Below are 19,560 nucleotides of genomic sequence, written 5' to 3'. Positions count from 1 at the left end.
AAAGCGAGAATGGTCATTTTAAGAGGTTGAGATTAATCGTTCAAGGCCAAGGGTTTATCCTTTTACGACTTTTCACCTAAGCACTTTAATGTATGTGTAGCGAGTCCAACTGAGTCGCAGACGTTCTTCAGAGGCAACACATTTATTCACAACACGTATATTCAAAAGGAGTAACTTCCCTTTACCAGATACAGCCTAGGGTGGTGACCACCCAGCTAAACTACACTACACACAGGAGTTAGAACTACGATGGACCGAACCCTCACTCGGGTCCCGACCACGTGTTTGTGCCTCTCAGGGACCCACCTTATATCCTCCCGGGTCGGGGCCGGCTCCGCCCTTGGCCCCGCCCACCTTCACGAACGTTCCAGCTCCCTCTCGAGAGCTCTCCCCGGAAACGTGATCACCCCCTAGCTCCCCCCACCTGGGGGCCTCTCGGGGCAACCCTGTCCTCGGGCTGACACTCTCTCGCTCCCCCCTGTGGGAGCCTGCATTGCACGCCATGCGTGGTGCCTACGCTATCCCAGCATACACCAAGCCCTGCTAAGGCTGGTACTACACCCACCTACGGGGTGTACGCGATGACGATGCATCGCACACCGTGCTCTGCTAGAGCCGGTCTTACTCAGCAACATACACGATGCTATCCGCGACATCGCACGCCACAGGCCTCCCGGGCCGGCACCCCACAGTGACATCCCCAATGTCACTACATATGGGATACAAATAGGTTTAGACCTAACCTGATCAATGGTTCATTCAGTGCAATTTAAGTCCATTGTGATTTGTACACCATTCGGATATTTAAATCCCCGTAATGTGAAATACAAATGCATGAGCTGGCCCAGAACCCCATGCTGAATTGCACAGCAGTGATGTGTCCAATGTGCCCTGGTAGTGCATTTCCATTCACTATTTTCACCTATTCTCATCACATTGGATATAAATTACGTGATAAGTTTGAAAGAATTGTAAAACTTACTGCATGCTCATGAACAAGGAAATTGACAATTAAATCCTCTAAACTGGACAACTTAGTCAATTATATTTTAAAAAAACCAGCGGGAAATACCCGGCGTTGCCCGGGTCAAAATAATATTTAAAACCTACTCTTAAAAATCTAACAAAAGTGCATACCGACTGTGGTGGTACCTGATATGATTACAGCAGTGCATACCGACTGTGGTGGTACCTGCTATCACTACAGTCGTACATGCTGACTCTATAGCAGTGTTTATCGACTCTATAGCACCTGACAGAGTGGCGTGGTGAGGCCTAGTCCCGTGCAGAGCCTCCGGCCTCGCCTAGATTGTCCAGCCGGCCGAGGTGGCACCTTGGCAGGCTGGGCTGCTACCACTGACCCCCCCCCCCCCAGCCACGGTCTCCCCGGCCGCTCTGCAGTAATATCTACGGCCTATAGTGGTAGCATCTACCGACTGTATAGTAGTAACTGCACACATCGTTGTGGGGGGGACATCACACAGTGAAGAATTAATGTCAGCGTTTAGAGTATTTTTATAGCATTTTTAACGTGAAAGGAAATGTCTCCCTCACTCCCACCGAAGGGGTGCAACTTGGCATGGACCGTCCCCCCCACCAAAGGCACGTGAGTTGGTATGGTCGTGCACGCGTCATAAATAAATAAATAGAAGTGCAGCACACAAAAATCCCACTAAATCGCTAATTAAACAAATTTTAAGTGGACGGATATGAAAAGGGAATAGCGCTTGTTCACCACGGGGCTTACGGCTTGGTACCTGGCTTTTTTTTAACGTAACCCCACCGTTAGAGAGGCAAATCGTTCGCAAGCGCGCAATCAGACACAAACCCACAAACAGACAATTTTTTTCTTTTATGTATATAAATAATTGGTGGCCATCTTGAAAACTGGCTGCCAGCTTGGATTTTCAAGCGGCTCCATTTTTGTTTCTCAAAAGATTCACCCTGTTGTGAATATCTTGCAAGTTTCATGCATGCATGACAATTGTAACGATTCCTGTTAAATTATGCACTTGTTTGCTCCAATCTAGATTTGTTTGCTCCACTTTATGCATTGACCTCACTACAACAGTACTCGCTAAAATGCAATGTACCAGCAATATTTATTTTCTTTTAATAAAAATTCGTTCATGTAAGGATTTCATGTTATATAGCGTAACCCATGTTAATTGTATCCCACAACGCTGACATTAATTATACAGGGTGTCCAAAAATGAATAAACTAAAAAGAAAGTTTAATAGTTGTGTAATGACAATGGAGCCTGCATGCGGTGTGAGTGGAAAAGTGGCCATGGGAGGTAATGACAGGGGAGTCAGCCTGCAGTGCGAATGCACTAGTGGCCACGGGAGGTAATGACAGGGGTATCAGTTGTGACTGCGTAGGGACTGGTGGCTACGGAGATTATCGAGAAGGGAGTGTGATCAGGTAACGGAAGAGGATGGTAGAGTCTGCCGGTGGAGCGAGCGTCCAGAGTCCGCGAGAATGATCGAGAAGGGGGGCGTGGCCTCGGTTGGTATATAAGGTAGATATGCGGGAAACTCGAGACTGTTTGGAGTGGGGTCTTCGCCTGATGTCAAGTGAACGCATCTTCAATAAAGTTCCAATTCAAGAGAAGTATGTGAAGTCATATACAGTTGTATTGTTATTCGAGATATTGATATACATTTTATATGAATATATTCATTAGTTTTAGTTTGTTGTGAATATTGATTGCTACTTTCTGTTTCAGGAGACACCCCATTTTCTTTTTCGATTTAAAGCGTTCGTGACTGCAGGGATTTATCTTCTTGGTTCTTTCGGTAAAGTCACGTAGAAGGAAATAATAAAATAATAAAAAATAAACATAATAAAATACAATTCTCACATTTCGGCCACAACGCAAGCAGCCGTCCTCAGGTGAAGAACAGGTCTGTCGGAAAGACAGCGTCTGAATGAACACCACCAAGCTTGGCAGCGTATATTTAAGCTGGGTTCGAGGAGGAAGGGCGCTTTGACAAAGGAATTTGCATATCAACAGAAGAATTTAGCATTTCTATGGAAAATGCAGATATGGGATTAGTCACTACTTGTGGAATGCGTAGGAGGTGTGGGGGGTCTCAAAGTCATATTATGCCCGTGCGTTATGTAGGATTAGCAGCAACAAAGGGAGGAAGTAGGGTTATCAGTAATAAAGGGAATGAATTTTAATAGTAAGGAGCTGCAGCAGCCAAACCACCACGTAAAAAACTAAAATATAAACTACATTAATATCATTAAAATACTAAATATACTCTCCAATAAGCTGAGCTACTAACAGTAAGTCATACATTACAATTCTATGTCGCAAAAAATATATGACTCCAGCACGTGGTGACGTCACCGGGTGGCGTTGCGCCGCGGGGAGTCGCTGGGGACGACGACTCCAGCCGCACGCGGAGCTCCGTCACGGGACGAGTCGTCGGCTCGCGGTGACGCGTCGCGCTATTGGTCCCATGTGTGGCAACACCGCGAAGTCACGGTGCTGACGTCACGATCTGTCGGCGCGCAATGACGTCTTGTCGCGCTATGACGTCATGTCGCGCCAGGGAGGGGCCGCGTGACGTCACGGGCCTGGCGCTGTCGTTAGGCGAGGCGCTCATCTTGGAGGCGACGTCGCCCCGAATGGCGGTAGAGGCGACGATGCTGTGAGAGGTTCTCACCTCGACCGTCGCACCCGCCCCGCCGGCGTGGCAGTCGGTACGTGGTGGTGGTGGCGACACCGCGAGCCAAGAGCGCGTTGAGGAGGCGGCGTTGGAGGAGGCGGGGGAGGGGAGGCCTTGTGAGGCTGCCAGCCTGGCTCGCCTAGGGAAGGGCCCGGGCTGAGTAACTCCCTCCTCTGCCTACCTCTCTCCCCTGCCCACCTCTCTCCCCTGCCCACCTCTCTCACCTTCTTCTCCTACCACTACTAGAAGCCCTCGCCATCTCCCTTGCTCTACTTCTACTACCACTAGACGCCCTCACCATTTCCCTTACCCTACTCGCCCTCCTCGCTCTCCCAACCATCACCTAGCCTCACCCTACCCTCACTCTCCCTACCTTACCCAACCATACCATCACCATACTTACCATACTCACCATACTCACCATCACCATACTCACCATCACCATCCTCACCATCACCATACTCACCATCACCATACTCACCATCACCATACTAACCATACTCACCATCACCATATTAACCATACTCACCATCACCATACTCACCCTCTCTAAACCATCATCGCTACCCTCCCCACGCTGCTCTCGCCACCTTCGTAACCCTCCTCGCCCTCTTCCTCACCCTTCATTCCTCACCCCCTGCCCTCCCCACACGAGTACTCTCCCTTCTCACCCTCTGTACCGTCCTCATTGCTCGCCCCTCTCTCCCTGGCGACCCAGTTGTCTTTGTCAGCACCCACGGCCCTCCTTACCCTTCCGTTCTTGCGCACCTTGATCTGCCCTCTCTATGCAACGGCCCCCATGGTAAGGCCAGCGAATAAACAATATTACAGCGGCACGTTGTGAGTGTAATACGGCGTCTACACGCGCCTGTATCAAGACGCGATACAGAAACAGTGGTCGTGTTGTAGTACAGAATTCGTCATATGCCTATAAAACAAGGAAGTTATTCAGTCTCGCCTTCAACGGAGAGGGAGGAGGTTAACTGTTGGGCTTGGACAGAGGCCTTCGTTGCTGAAGCGGACAGTGTGTGGAGGAGAGTAGAGCGAGAAGAGATGAACGAGAGTGTGTGAAGAAGGGCAGGGGAGAGATCGGAGAGTATGGCGGGGACTGGAGCGAGAGGAGAATGCGAGCAGGGCGGTATATGAGGTGAGGGGAGAAGTAGGAGAGTGCGGGGAGTACAGCGAGATTAGAGGAGAGATGTAAGCAGGTGCGAGTTCGTGGATGATTGTGAAGACGGTGACTGGGATCTTGAAGTTGATCCCATACTTGATGGGACGCCAGTGGAGTAATTGGAATCATTGTTGGACCGTGGTCTCTTATAGGTGCGACGTAGCGGTGTTATTGTGGACCATCTGGAGTTTGTTGATGAGAGGGTTGATGTGGCCGAAGAGGAGAGGGGTTGCAGTAGTCGAATCGGGATGTAATTTAGGCATGGGTTAGAGTCGCAGCAGCTACGGTAAAGAAACGGCAGATGTGGGAGATGTTGAGTCGATTGAGAGATGGAGTCCTGAGAATAGAACTATCACTATAATTCTTAGTATGTTGTTGCCACTTGGAAGTGTTCAAAGAGGTGCATTTTCAAATTGGAGTATGCTGAGAGTAAACGTTTACAACTTTACATGATCGTTAGAACCAGTCCAAGATAAGACGGTTTCAAGACTACGTGAGATGGGAAAGCGAGATTACTATATGATGAGAATGGTGCTATAGAGCTGATTGTAATTACAACTGTAGATTTTGCCAAGAGGGAGGAGATGTATTGTAAAGAAAGAGGAGAACCAGGAGATAAGTGTACCAGATATGCCAGCATAGTTTTGGAGATGGCCAAAGAGGATATGGTCTGTGGTGTCGAGCAGCACTAAGGTCTAATAACTCGGAGCGAGATTGATCCACAGTATAAGAAGTAATTTACCACATGTCGTGTTGCAGACAAGCAGAAGTCTGGGCTTTATGAGGATACTACATTACACCACGTTACAATGGAGACAATGTCGAACTCGAGCAAGGATGGGCCGTCTCCGTGTGGGCCCGAGCTCAGGAATCTGCCCTAGCTAGCGCCTGCGTGCGGTGCAGGAGCAGCACCCAATATTTACTGACATTTAGGCGACATGGCAAAGTTCAGAACCTAAATTTCCCTCTTAAATGTCGTCACGCGAACAAAAACATGCATGTCCAATAGTTGAACTATGGTGGACAGTGGTGGCACATGCCTGTAATCCATCGTAAAAAAGGGAGGGGTGGTAGATCGCACAATTGGGAAACACCATGTCTTGCCAGAAGAAGGTGGTAAATCAAATGCAGACTCCAACTGTTCCATCAAGATAGAATGTTTCCTCCTCTCACACGTGGGCTTACCCCCACATTACAACAATCATTATTTGGCTGAAAACATCTTAATATATAGAGGACCGCACAACTTGGGAAATTGTTTGTAGTACCAGCACATTGCCTGGCTACCTTCCAGGTTGTCAGTGATTCCTTGTGCATCTGAGTCATTCTCTGTCTTCGAGAGTGAATGAATACTTTGCATGTTACAAGGTGAAATAATTATTACATGGACGTTGTTGGCACGGAGGTGGAGGTCTCTGAACCTGTATTGACCATGTATGAACGTGGCATTGTCAGATGCAGTCCAACATTTGCCATCTTAGTGTCTTATGGAAAGTTGACAGTACTGTACTGCAGCACTACAGCAATCGGGCAACACTTGAAGCAAAGCCGCGTATGCTAATGTTCCTTTAGGTATGTTTCTAGAAATAGTCTGGTTTATTGCCCTGCGTGGCCTTTTCTATACCATTGGGTAGGTAGAGAGTTCAGTTGATGTGGGCCTATGATCCAAGCCAAAACTTGGCAAGTGAGCATTGATGGAATGCACGGTTACTGGGCCACTTTAACAGAAGTGCAAGTTTTCGTGTATGATGTTTAATCCATGCGTTTCACAAGTGTGGCATTTGTGTGGTTAACTTGCCACAATAAGGCACAGACATGTATGGCATTCGTTTAGGCCCAATCCAAAAAACATTAAACAGAGCATCACACTTCAACTGTCCACTGACCCTTTGACATTAATTCCAGGCCAAATCTAGAAACTCAGATGTCTGTTGCTGTAAAAAGTAATGTTGGGTTATCTTCCTGCATGACAAGTGGATTGCTGTTTTCTTGTGTTTGCCTGTGGCCCACACTGAGCACGTGCTTTCAACCAGACCTTTTTGGTTTCACAATTCTTGCCAGGTACGCAATTAGACCGGTCCGATAATAACGATTCGAGAAGAGTCAGTGACGTGGCCACTTGTTGCAGATGTTTGTGGTTTGATCTGGCAGGCCACTGGTGTATTAACGATAACATACTATGCGACGTCTTTTTCATAGTGGATGTCATAAAAACACGTGGTGCCATTCGAAGAAGAATCTGTTGTGTACTGGCTTCATGGTCCAAAATGCCAACTTTGTAAAATTACTTACAAATTACTGAACTGGCAAACCAAAACGGCAATTGTTGCCACCTACTGCAAACACTTTACACAACTTTCCTGAAAACAAGCGAAACAAAGTCTTGAGTCATGTTGCTGCTCATGTCATGGCTTTGGTAGGGATGATTGTGGTGTGAAGGGCATAGGAACCTTTCACTAGAATAATGCAAGAACCAGTGATATGAGGCGTAAGATCCAGTTTTGGTGTTTTATGCGATTGACATGTGGAAAACTCTTCTAGAGTAGTGGTTCTCAAAGTGTGGTCCCCAGGACCACCAGTGGCCTGCGATGGTCCTCCAGATGGTCTGCGGGCTGATGCGGATGCAGGTTGATCCGGAAATAATGACAATGTTTATACTTCTTGTTTCGGATATTAATTGATATTTTACTCATGTTTAATTTAATTTATGAATGAGGTTAAGTAAACTACCCTAACATCTAAATGCCCCCCTTAAAAAATAACTTTCAGCTGCGTAAAAAAAATATTTATGTTCTGGTAATATGAATCATTTTGTATTCCTACATTTAGAGAATGCGTTTTGTCACCAGGGGTGGGGACTGAGGTCTGCGGATATGTTTACATTGGCCAAGTGGTCCGCTGGCCAAAAAAGTTTGACAAACACTGATCTAGTGTTGTTTATTTCTGTGATAGGTATCCAAGCATATTTTAGATTTACTTTGACAAAGTTGCTCAACTAAGTCCATGTCTGCATTAGGGGAGCATCATTGATGGCAGTGGAAGTTTTAATAAAAAATGTTTTATCTGGCTTGCTAACAATTTGCATATTTTATGCACATTAACAATATTTCTTATGAAAACAGGTGTTTATTTACTAGACACCTACAGATATGATACAATTAAGTATCATAATACCACACTAGTCTGGTGTGAAGAAGTGGGTTTACATCACATCTATGATAAAAGGACTGAGCGTGCTACTACATCTTGTGATCTGAACCCTTGATCCTGTTGCGTTTATAACTGTGTGTGTGTGTGCCGTGTGATTCAATCCTGTGTCTTGTACAGTGGTGGTTCTTTTCCCACGATATGAGCCTGTATCGTCGGCAAAGGATGGGTTCCGAGCGTGACTCCCAGTCGGCCACGTCCTCAGTTAGCCTACCATCTATTGTGAAGCCACGCAAGCAGCGCCGCTTCTCCTTACGTGGCCTCTTCGGCCGCAAGCCAGGCCCCAAGCCACGACCTGCCGACCCGGCGCCTGAGGGCGTCATCGCCAGCATCGAGAGCATCCATTCAGAGATGGTATCCGCCGACAAGATGTCCACCAGCTCCGGTGACGTGTTGTCAGACGCACCGCTGGCGTCGGGCAGCGGCGCTGGTGCCTTGCGGGTGAGCGGCTCGGATGCACTGGAGTGCCCGCTGTGTCTGGTGCGCCGTTCGGCCGAGCACTTTCCAGAGCTGCTCTCCTGCCCTCACCGCTCGTGCCTCGACTGCCTGCGACAGTATCTGCGCATCGAGATCTCCGAGTCGCGCGTCAATATCTGCTGCCCAGAATGTGCCGAGCGCCTAAACCCGCACGACATTCAGCGCATCCTGGCGGATGCCACACTCATGGGCAAGTACGAGGAGTTCATGCTGCGGCGATTCCTCGTTGCTGATCCGGACTGTCGGTGGTGCCCGGCACCAGACTGTGGGTAAGAATTGCAGGGGTTGCAAGTGGGTTGGTGAGAGGGATTGTGTTAGAGTTGTAGTAGGTGAATAACCAGTGGATGGGTCAGTGTGCAAATGGTTGGCTGAGTTAGGTGGTAGGGTGAGTAAATCGGCATGTTGGTGGGCAAGTGATTGGGTTAGTAAATGAGTGAGTGGATTGTTCGGTGATTGAGTTCAGGACTGTTGGGTTTGTACCCTTATTGGCATCTGGCCTTGGGTAACTCCCAGCTTTCACGTTCAGCATCTTTGTTCCATTTTTAAGCCATGATGCACTGGTCTATTTTTCAGTCCCATGGGAAAATGCAAGTGTTCGAGTTCCTTGAAACGACCGATTTCTATCATCATGCACTCAATGTCTGGACTGAACAAGTATAATGCTTTTTGATATAGTCAACCAGCTTATCAGATAAAACAGTGACAACACATACAAAATTTGTCTCTGGAATAATGTCTAAATGTTGAAAATAACCATACAATTATTAAAGAAAAGAAAATGTTATGATGCTGCAGTGGCTGTTGCAATTATCAAAAAAAGTACTCTGAATTTGTGATAAGAAGGGCCGTTACCCAAAACGTCGCCTATTATATATATATTTTTTTATTTTTAAGGCCATGGCGTTGACGAATGTGAGGTTTATTTTTTTAAAGAAATTGCACGTTGTGCTCGTACAGTTAGGTACAGATTTTAAAGCTATTAGTTGCTTACAAATCCTTTTGATGAGAGCTGTCTAAGTGAAATGTGCTGACTTAAAATTCAATTGAAATCCATCTCCTGCAGTCGTCTTAATTCAATAATCTAGGAGTGCATATTAGCAGCATCAGATTCAAGTAAATTTGGGTTTTAGGTTAAAATGTGCGTCTATAATTAACATGGCCCAGCAGCTGCACATTCTCGACTTGTTGCAGAGGTTCGTAATTCGCATCCAGCAAATTGGCCTAGTTCATACTGTCGAGTACATTAACCATAACATACTATGCACCGTCTGCTTCACAGTGGACATTAAAAATGCTGTGGCATAATTCGAATAAGTGCAGGCCATTGTAACGGTATCATAGTCCAAATTTGCAAATTCGAAATATTTCTCAAATTACTTAATTGGAAAATATGGAAATCACCCCCTACTGCATAAACATAGCAGTACTCTCCAACTGAGTCTCGATACTCGGCGATACTTTCTTAGGTAAACAAGTGTAATAACAGTGTTTGAGAATAAGAACTGTGAAGGGACCCACTTTTGATGACTGAAACGATACAGGAATGCATAAGTTCGTGAGGGACTACCAGAGCCTAGCGATAGGGATAACATGTGCTTTAAGTTTAGCATTGTCACTGAAATGGCCGCAAAAATGCAAGCACGGTTGTGTTGTGCCTCTTCTAGGTTTGCGGTGATTGCTGCAGGCTGTGCAAGCTGCCCAAAGCTAACTTGTGAGCGCGAGGGCTGTGGCACCGAGTTCTGCTATCACTGCAAAGCCATGTGGCACCCCAACCAGACATGTGATGCCGCACGCCAGCAGCGGTCTGCCACACTGCGCTTGCGCTCCATTCAGTCAGCCAGCGCCAGCTACAGCCAGGATGGTGCTCATGGTGAGACCTTTGCCGGAGCCGTCTTGCTCTGTGGGCCAGCAAACGCTCTGCCATTTCCTGGAGTTGTTTGGTGGTGCTTGTATTGTCAGAGTTGTCATGTCTTGCTTGTGCTAACCTGTGTGTGTGTGAACATTTGAGAGAGTGGTATTCCTGGTGTCCTCATGAATCCAGTGATATTTCTGATACTGAAAACTCCTCCCTAGCTGGTTGATGCTCAATATTACAAAATTTCAATTGGTACAAAAATGTGACTAAATGTCATGAAGTATACAAAATGCATATGATTATAAGTTAACTACATTTGTATGATGTGCGCAGTGGGTGGGGTGGTGTGCGACGTGTGTCTGGGTTAATGTGTGCGTGGGACAATGTATGCGTGTGGAGTAGTGTGTGATGTATGTGCATATGGAGTGGTGTGTACGTTTGTGCATGTAAAGTCGTGTGGGATGTGTGAGAAGCAGTGGTGTCACGGTTAGCATGCTGTGCTACGAATCCGGCAACCCAGGTTCGATTCCCGCTCACGTCCAACACCAGTGACGATTATCTCAACCGGTTCTGGGCCTCCCCCTGGTCAATTCCGCCTGAAATGAATACCAAGTGCGGTGTGTAAACATCGCTGCTAGGGAGGCAAAGTCGGCCGGGAGTGGTGCTTCCCACACACCCTCTCGTGTGTGGCCTTAATAGGTGCTCGCGAACAGCACTTGTCCAAACAGTGTTAAGGCTATAGGAGGGATCTTTGTATTTTAAGTGTGTGTACATGGGGCAGTGTGGTGTGTATGTAGGTTGGTGTGTGACGTGCGTGTGTGAGGTGGTGTGCGTGTGGAGCAGTTTTTGACGTACACACGTGTGTGTGGTTGCAGCGGATGACATCAAACCATGCCCGCGTTGTGCCGCTTACATCATGAAGATGAACGACGGCAGCTGTAACCATATGACGTGTGCCGTGTGTGGGTGTGAGTTCTGCTGGCTCTGCATGAAGGAAATCTCTGATCTGCACTACCTCAGGTAAACAGTTGTGAGTTCAACTGAGTTGCAGATGTACTTCTTGGAGGCAACACATTTATTGATACCAACACATGGGGTACTGCCCCTTAACAAGATAACAACCTCTGGTGGTGGACCACCAGGCTAACTGCACTAATTACACTGGAGTTAGCTACGACGGACCGGACCCTAGCTTGGGTCCCGGTCCACGTGTTGGTGACTCTTGTAGGACGTGGAATGGAGATTCTTCAGGATTAACAACAACGGCCGGTCCCTCTCGGGGACCCGGCTTCTATCTTCTGCGGCGGGGCTGGCTCCGCCCTTAGCCACGACTACCTTCTCGAACCCTCGAGCAGGATCTCGACCCTGACACGTGACCACCCCTAGCCCCCACCTGGGGCCCCTGTGTAGACTTTACCAGTCACGTGTCCTCTAGGGTCAACCGTGGCCTATAGTAACCACATTCCCTTGACCGGCACCCTGACACCGCATCCTGTAGGGGTCGGCACTGCACGCAGAGCGTTGTGCCATCTAGCATTGTCAGTCAGCGCTCACCGAGCCCCTCTAGGGCCGGTACTGCACCCACATGTACGTGGTGCCCGCGATGTCGCTACACCCCACGCCGTGCCTCTAGAGCCGGCATTACACCGTGACATCCGCGATGTTACTACATCCGCCATGTCACTACTACTACTACGATGTTACTACAGCTGCGATGTTACTACGTCCGCGATGTTACTACATCCGCGATGTTACTACGTCTGCGATGTCACTAGTACTACTACGATGTTACTACATCTGCGATGTTACTACGTCCGCGATGTTACTACATCCGCGATGTTACTACGTCCGCGATGTTACTACTACTACGATGTTACTACATCCGCGATGTTACTACATCTACTACTACATCCGCGATATTACTACATCCGCAATGTTCAATACTTAATCCTTTAGTAATAAGGTTAGGTACACAGCAACCAAAAATAGACACATGACAATTTAAATAAGTACTGTTCTGTATGCCAAATACACAAAAAAACGAAGTAATTATAATAAACATGTAAAAACCCTATGCAAAAAAGATTCCTAGACAATAAACATTATAAATAATGAATAAATGCTGCACTTACCGGTGATGATGATCCAAAACAGGTGTGTGTTCGTACTATAGTGCTATAGTTAGCGCGCTGCGAACCGGCTACCCAAGTTCAATTCCTTCTCACGCCCAACACCAGTGACCATTACCTGAATCGGTCCTGGGCCTCCCCAAGGTCGACTCGCAGCACTTGCCCCAACAGTCTGTTAATAGGCTGTACGGGGGACTTTGGTCCCTACAGTATACTCACGAAAGGCCAAAACTAATCCCCGCGATAGCTAAATTGGTATACAAAGAGGTTGCCCGTGATAGGTCGAAACCGTGAACGATAAACCTGCGATATTCAAAGGTCTCCCGTAAATGTTAACAGTTACTGAGAGTTTTGACTTGGATGCATTTCTGTGTCTGGTGGAGCATAGCCCCTCGGGCTGCACGTTTTGGGGAAAGAAGCCTTGGAGTCGCAAGAAAAAGATTCTGTGGCAGTTGGGCACCCTAGTGGGTGCCCCTGTTGGCATCGCCCTCATCGCCGGCGTTGCCGTGCCCGCCATGATAATCGGCATCCCTGTCTACGTTGGGAGGAAGGTGACCAACTCGTTCATCCACCCGCTCGGACAATTACCCACGAACTCGACCCAACCATTCACTTTTGCGCACACCATCCACTCAATCGCACATGCTCACACCCACATATTTACCCACACACTCAACCACCCTCGCCCTCAATCACCCAACTACTCACCCACCCAATTATTTAATCACAATATCAAAAGACAAACATCTCCCGTATAGCCTTAACAGACTGTTGGGGCAAGTGCTATTAATGAGCACCTATGAAGGCCAGCACAGCACACAAGGAGTGGGTGACCAATACCACGTCTCGCCGCCTTTGTCTTCCGCGTGGTGATGTTTATACATCACACCAGGTACTCATTTGAGGCCGAGTCAACCTAGGGAAGGCCCGGGACTGCTTCAGATAATCGTCACTGGTGTTGGCCGTAAACGGAAATCGAACTCGGGTCACCGGGTTCATAGCGCAGCGTGCTTGCCATTACACTGTTGCTCCCCTCAATCACGATACCATTCACATACCCATACATCCACCCAAACACCCTTCCTCTTACCTACCCGTTCACTCACCATTCCGCCTTACTCGTAATAGTTAATTAGGACATGTACAAGGATGAATGTGTTATAGCAGGGGGTACGACATGATATGCATAATGCAGTGGAATAGGCAAATGATTGGAGTGATGTGCGTATTTCAAGATTCAAGTTGTCCTCTCTGAATCCGTTCAAGCAGATTCACCGGCGGCTCGAAGGCAAGAATGTCTCCAGACATCGTCGGAACCTCGCCATCACAGGTGGCGTGGCGCTGTCTGTCATCGTTTCGCCCGTCATAGCTGCTGTCACAGTTGGTACGTGCAACTCTCGTTTCCAATCAGTGACAACCTTAACCCTTCTTTACATACTCTTTGGTTCTTTTGGTAAAGTCACGTAGTTAGAAATAAAATAAAACAAATCACGACGTTTCGATTGCAACACAAGCAATCATCATTAGGTGGGAAAACCACAGCAATAAAAAATTGCTGAAGTGGGAGAGAGAGCTGCCGTGGCAAGAGGTTATATAGGTAAGAAAGGGGGGAGAGAGGGGGGGGGTAGGGGGAGGGGGGCACTGCATGAGCGCTAGGGGGGGAGGACGTGGACGTGAGGCGAGGGGGGGGAGTGGGCGGGGCTGAAAGTGGGAGGCCGGGAAAACTGGGGATGCCTTCTTGTTCTTAACCCTTCTTGTTGACAAAAAATTAATATGTCATACTATATCTTGCCTGTCCACTGCAATCCCAAACCCTTACATCTTAACCAATATCACAACATATTCTACACTCGAGTTTCACTCCAAAATAACATCACAGCCATTTACCATACAATCTAATCCCTTTAATGCTCTGGCCTTATTTATTTATGTTTAGCCTTATTGTCGGCCAGGTGGCTCAGTGGCAGAGCAGCGGCTCACAATCAAAAGTTTGTGAGTTGATATCCTGGCTGGGGATTGACTCGGCCAATCATTCCTTTAGGGTCGAGAAAAAAAATACCACTTTGGAGAAGGCAAAAGTGGTTGTCTTGTGGAGACTCATCCCCAACATAGGAATTTACACCACTGGTTCAACAATAAGTGAAGGATGATCTTCACCTAGATGCTCAATTTGAGGAGGAAATCAATGACTTAACCGTAATCATATATTTCCGTGAACCCTCCGACCATAACCTTGACTTTTGGTGTGCATATATCTCTAACCTCTAGCCCCAGTCACTGATTGTATAACCGTGAGGCTCAGCTATACTCTTGCCCACTGAAGCTCCATGCTGACACTGGTGCCCGTCTGCGCTGTGCCAGGCATCGGGGTTCCCATCATGCTGGCGTACGTGTACGGGGTGGTGCCCGTGTCGCTGTGCCGCAGTGGGGGATGCGGCGTGTCCACCGGCAACGGTAGAGGCGTCCGCATCGAGTTTGACGATGACCACGACGTCAACATGGGGGGCACCAACACAGTAGGAGGTGAGGGGCACACACATTGCGTACGCGTGAAGTGGAGCAACTCTATACCACAATGTGCATGTATCTGTAGTGTATGTGTCTTACGTATTGGAGCGGCAACGAATGGGTGCCTGGAGAAACTGAAGTGCCCTTGTGCTGGAATGGCAGACACCGCGTCGGTGGCCGAGGCACGGCACAGCGTGACGAACCCCAGCATCGGAGAGAGCAGTGTGGGTGGCCTGACAGCCAGCCTGAGCGCCAGTGGGAGTCACATGGAGCGTGCGGGTGTGATCCGTGACAACGTGAGCGAGACTGCCAGCACCATGGCCCTGGCAGGGACGTCCATTACAGGCAGCTGCTATAGCAGGTACGTGCTTACTGGCTTGCGAAGAGGATCTTAACGTTCCTTGGTAAATTACCAGGCGACGCTGCGCTGGATGTAACGCACGGTAACGGTGGTGGTGTTGATGATGGTGTGCAGGCTGGAGGTTCATGCCGACGTAGCCAAGGAGCGCTGCAGCTTGAGCGGCGAGTCGGCCACTGTGAGCCTGGCGGCTGCGAGCGACAACGCCAGCACCCAAGCCAATGCCGGTTCCATTGTCGGCCCCTACTATGCTCGAGACAGGCAGGCAGCCTCACCCATGTGCACACATTGCGCTTGCCTTTGTTGCGAGGGTTCTTTCGCTTGTAACACATCGATCTGCCCAGCAGGGATGGCACCAACATTGAGGTGCAGGTTGACATCGAGACTCGCCCAAGCAAGCCAAGGCACGGCAGTGGAAGCAGTGGCAACACGGAGGATGTGGGGCTCGCGGGGGTCCCCGCTAGAGGCCCTCCTGACACGAAGTACAAGGGAGGAAAGCGCATGAAAGAGTGTGGCCTGAGCAAGAAGGGAAAGGCCAGCAGCAAGCGCAAGGCCAGCATGAAGATCAAGGTAATGGGTGGTGCCATTACACACATTTTCCCTGCTGTTATTCGCTACTAGCACAACAACGGTATTCACATCGTGGCAACTCTTGCTGCATTACCCTGCATTTGGGTTGGTCATCATGTATACGTTTGTGAGTGTGTGTGCGCGTCAGCTGCGTAACACTGGAAGCTTCTTGGCCACAGTCATGCCCTCCCTTCTCTTTGCTTGTGAAACGTTGACCCTCTAATGGAACATCTGCGCTGATTTGAAATATTCAGCTTCGGAGTGCACCTGGCCTGGCAGAAGTGCCGTGGTGACGTCACCGCCACTTAGTGGCGAATGGCGATTGTTATTGTTGTTGCGTGCGTTGATGATCACACATGTGTATGCACTTGTGTCCTTGGTTCCCAGGAGGTTCGTGAAGACATGGATACGCAGCTGCTGGAACGAGGCAGCGTGCACTCCAGCGAGCTGGACTCCCCGTCCCTCAGTGACTCCATGCCATCGGTTGCCGACTCGCACTCCAGCCACTTTTCAGAGTTCTCTGATCGCGAGAGCACGAAGACTACCGGCAGCAGCCACAATAACAGCGCTGAGACGCACGCCACGCCACGTTATATGGCGCCAGCTCCCACCAATAGCCAGCCACTTACGCAGGTGGAGAGCGACCGTCTGGAGGGTTGCCCTTCCGTCGGAGCCCAGATGGGTGCTGTGTATGGCCAGCCGGGGCCCTCGCCCACTGTAATGGGGCCCTGTGCCACAAGCACGGTGAGTGGGCCGTCCAGCCCCTCTCTCACTCTGGCAAGCCCATCTATTCCACTGGGGCCACCTAAAGAGTCAGTGGCGCAGCTAAACAGCCCTCACGGCCTCACTGCAGCACCTGTCTGCAGTGACCCGGGGCCAGCAGCCTCCCAAGCCCCAGCCGGGGCCATCTCGCGTGACCCCCCAGCAGGGCCGAGTCCCCGGCTGGCGGCGGTGACGCACGGAGCGAACGAGACCAAGCGCACGGTCATCCACACTGACATATGAAGCGCCCATGGCCTGGGTCACCCATTGTCCGGTCTATTTACACAATAGCTTGTTTGCTCGCTGGCTGACCTGACAACCATTTAAAATCTGTTAAGATGGGCCTGATGCTTTCTTTTGGCTACCAGCAGCACCAGCGTGCTCTTAGTGGCACAAACTGTTGCACTGATTTGTGCTTTATGGCAAGTTATGATAAATAAGGATCTGAATTATTAAACAGGTATAACACGTTTCGGTTTTCTTTCTCATGTTATCCCTTACAAGACACAAGTTGCAAATGAAGACTCGTGGGCAAACAAAATAATTTGGCAAAGGCTGGAGTTGAACTGCCCAGAGGAAATCTCAATTCGGAATGGCATAGTAAGAGTGCAAGGGTCATGTGAGGCTGGTGAAGAAATAGCGTGAGGTGGTAAGGACAGTACCTTGTGCGTTTGGAGGGGATGTCAGCCAGGGTAATTGCACTGTTCCTCATGTCAATTTTCTTTGCCCTTTAATAGGATATTATGAAGACAGCCACGTTAGGTTGCTGAGAAAAAGTCACTGCTGCTTAAAATTTATTTCAAAACTATTGACATGGATGTACCCACGGTAAGACCAGGGATACAAAGCAGAGGTCAGGCTTGGTAAGGTAGAAACACAACCTTGCAATCGTTGTTGGCCTTTAGCACCAACGGGAAAGCCTCACTGACAAGCCTTGCAAATCTCTAGGCGCCGAAGCTTTTACTCCATATGCCATGCGGCAGCCAGATAGGTTGCGTGTGTTTGTGCAGAATTGTAATATATTTAAAGGGAAACTGCATGTATGGGCAGGCCTTGTATTGCGTGTAATTTCTGAGCCGTGTTGAGGTCATTGTTCGAGGTAAGGGACCAAAGGGGTTCACACTCAAATGGGGCTGATGGTCCCGTGGTGCAGGTTACACTTGTACAGTTGCGAACTTGATGCATCGGCCATCTTAGCCTTAACTTTTTGTTTCTCATGCTACCCTGTCCGCACCGTTTAGTTTCCATTCCTAAAATATGTGCAATATTTGAAATGTTAGTTAACATGGCGTCGCTTGTTTATAAACAGTTTTACTTTAGACAACTGATCTTTTTTTTATTTTAATTTTTACAAGTGACGGTGTTTGACAGAAACCGTGCTGTTGTATTTGTGCTGGCGCGCTGGAGGCGTGCTATGTCCATGTGCGTCCGTCCTCTCACCACCAGTTCCTGTGTGCGACCTCCTCTCCTGCAGTATCTGGCTCTCATTGTCAGGAAGGACGACTCCCAGATTGTTGAGTCTTCAGAAAACAGATTCCATCCATAACTGGGAGGGCTCTGGTGCCAGAGTACATCGTGGCATGCGTGTAAGTGATTGGGAGCGGTCCAGATAGTGCTCTAAAGCAGTTCCCACATGTGCAGGTCGTATTTGGTTGAGCCCTTTCTCTGGCTCGTCGACTGCTGGTTGTACACTTGGTTTATTCTGATTGCTTAAAAACTTTTGTTCAACAGAAGCATTTAATAAATACAATTTTAAAAATCCCTGCCACCGAGTTGTCTTTGGTGACGTCCACGTCTATCCAAAGTGGCACGGAAGCAATGCCTGCCTGAGCCTCTGTGGTGGCCACATCTCATCTTTTGCACTGCCTGCCTCCCTCTTCACACAAGCACCTGAATGGGGCAACCTCGGCTCCTCCATATGTTTAACAATGGTGTTCTTCTCTATGCTTGCTTTAAACAACATCATCTCACCTATTTCAGAATGGCTATACAAAATGTTACTATTATGGCAAAGGAACATCGAAGATGCTTGGGTTTCTTTGCCCAAGCCTTGAACAATGTTTTGATAGACAAAGTGCACATTCATCCGAAGTTGTAATGCAGTAATACTCTGATTTACGTCTCCCCTTTTTACGTCATTTTGCAAATACGTCACTAATAGCGCTACCTGATTTGCGTTGCCTCAACTCACATGTCGCTAACAGCATCCGTCCTTTATCGTATCCGTCACCTCCGCATGCACTTCTACCTACCCTGGAAATTGCTTTCATCTACGTTTTGATATTCGTTGCACATTTCAGAACGCGTGCCCAATGTAAACCGGGGTGTTACTGTATTTACTTTATTGCTGTTTTTTCGAGGGTGGAGCACCCAATTCCTACCAACAACTCTACACTTGTGTCAATGACACTGCCTTAAAATAAATAATAGGCCATGGCCCTTCATAACTGGCCAGAGAGTGGGTTGTACGATTTGGAGACCACACCTTGGGACCTGAAGATAATACGATTTTCGAATGTTTGCTGATGAACAGTTTTAAAATTGACATGTAGAGTTACCTGTTTGTAGTTATTAACAGACACTTCAATAATTAATGTTTGAAATTAACAAATTTTTATTAAAAGTAAAATTATAAAATGTTGCTGGCACATTGCACTATGTGAGGTCAATGGTATCGTGACCGTAATCCACTTACGATGCATCTTGGGCCCAACTGTAAACTCATTTGGGTTAGATAAGCTCTCAAGAGGGGACTTGCAAATGGCCCTGAACCTATGAAAACATGTTTATGATACAATTTGAAAGATAGTTTTATTTGAGTGATTTGTTTTAGCCCTTGCCA

General features: G+C 48.2%; 1 protein-coding gene across 1 annotated transcript; it reads left to right on the top strand.

The window, feature by feature from the left end:
- Positions 1-3,580: 3,580 nt before the first annotated feature.
- LOC144938605 (E3 ubiquitin-protein ligase RNF19A-like) lies at positions 3,581-18,477 on the top strand. The gene is made up of 11 exons (XM_078866589.1): positions 3,581-3,715; positions 8,180-8,805; positions 10,201-10,406; positions 11,267-11,411; positions 12,909-13,071; positions 13,790-13,904; positions 14,882-15,043; positions 15,191-15,389; positions 15,504-15,647; positions 15,734-15,956; positions 16,344-18,477. Exons 2-11 carry the CDS (start codon positions 8,201-8,203, stop codon positions 16,959-16,961), a joined length of 2,580 nt encoding a protein of 859 aa, XP_078722715.1. The 5' UTR covers positions 3,581-3,715; positions 8,180-8,200; the 3' UTR covers positions 16,962-18,477.
- Positions 18,478-19,560: the final 1,083 nt, after the last annotated feature.

The sequence above is a fragment of the Lampetra fluviatilis genome, chromosome 22, assembly GCF_964198595.1.
Source record: "Lampetra fluviatilis chromosome 22, kcLamFluv1.1, whole genome shotgun sequence".
In the NCBI taxonomy this organism is placed as follows: Eukaryota; Metazoa; Chordata; class Hyperoartia; order Petromyzontiformes; family Petromyzontidae; genus Lampetra; species Lampetra fluviatilis.
The sequence above is the reverse complement of the archived record's forward strand: the minus strand, read 5'-3'. Positions and strand labels throughout refer to the sequence as shown.

Bases quoted from the DNA above. Each gene is read 5' to 3' on its own strand.
- LOC144938605 (XM_078866589.1), top strand. From the start codon at position 8,201: ATGAGCCTGTATCGTCGGCAAAGGATGGGTTCCGAGCGTGACTCCCAG. The intron at 13,072-13,789 runs GTGACCAACTCG...CCGTTCAAGCAG, and splicing joins CTGTCTACGTTGGGAGGAAG to ATTCACCGGCGGCTCGAAGG. The intron at 13,905-14,881 runs GTACGTGCAACT...GCGCTGTGCCAG, and splicing joins CATAGCTGCTGTCACAGTTG to GCATCGGGGTTCCCATCATG.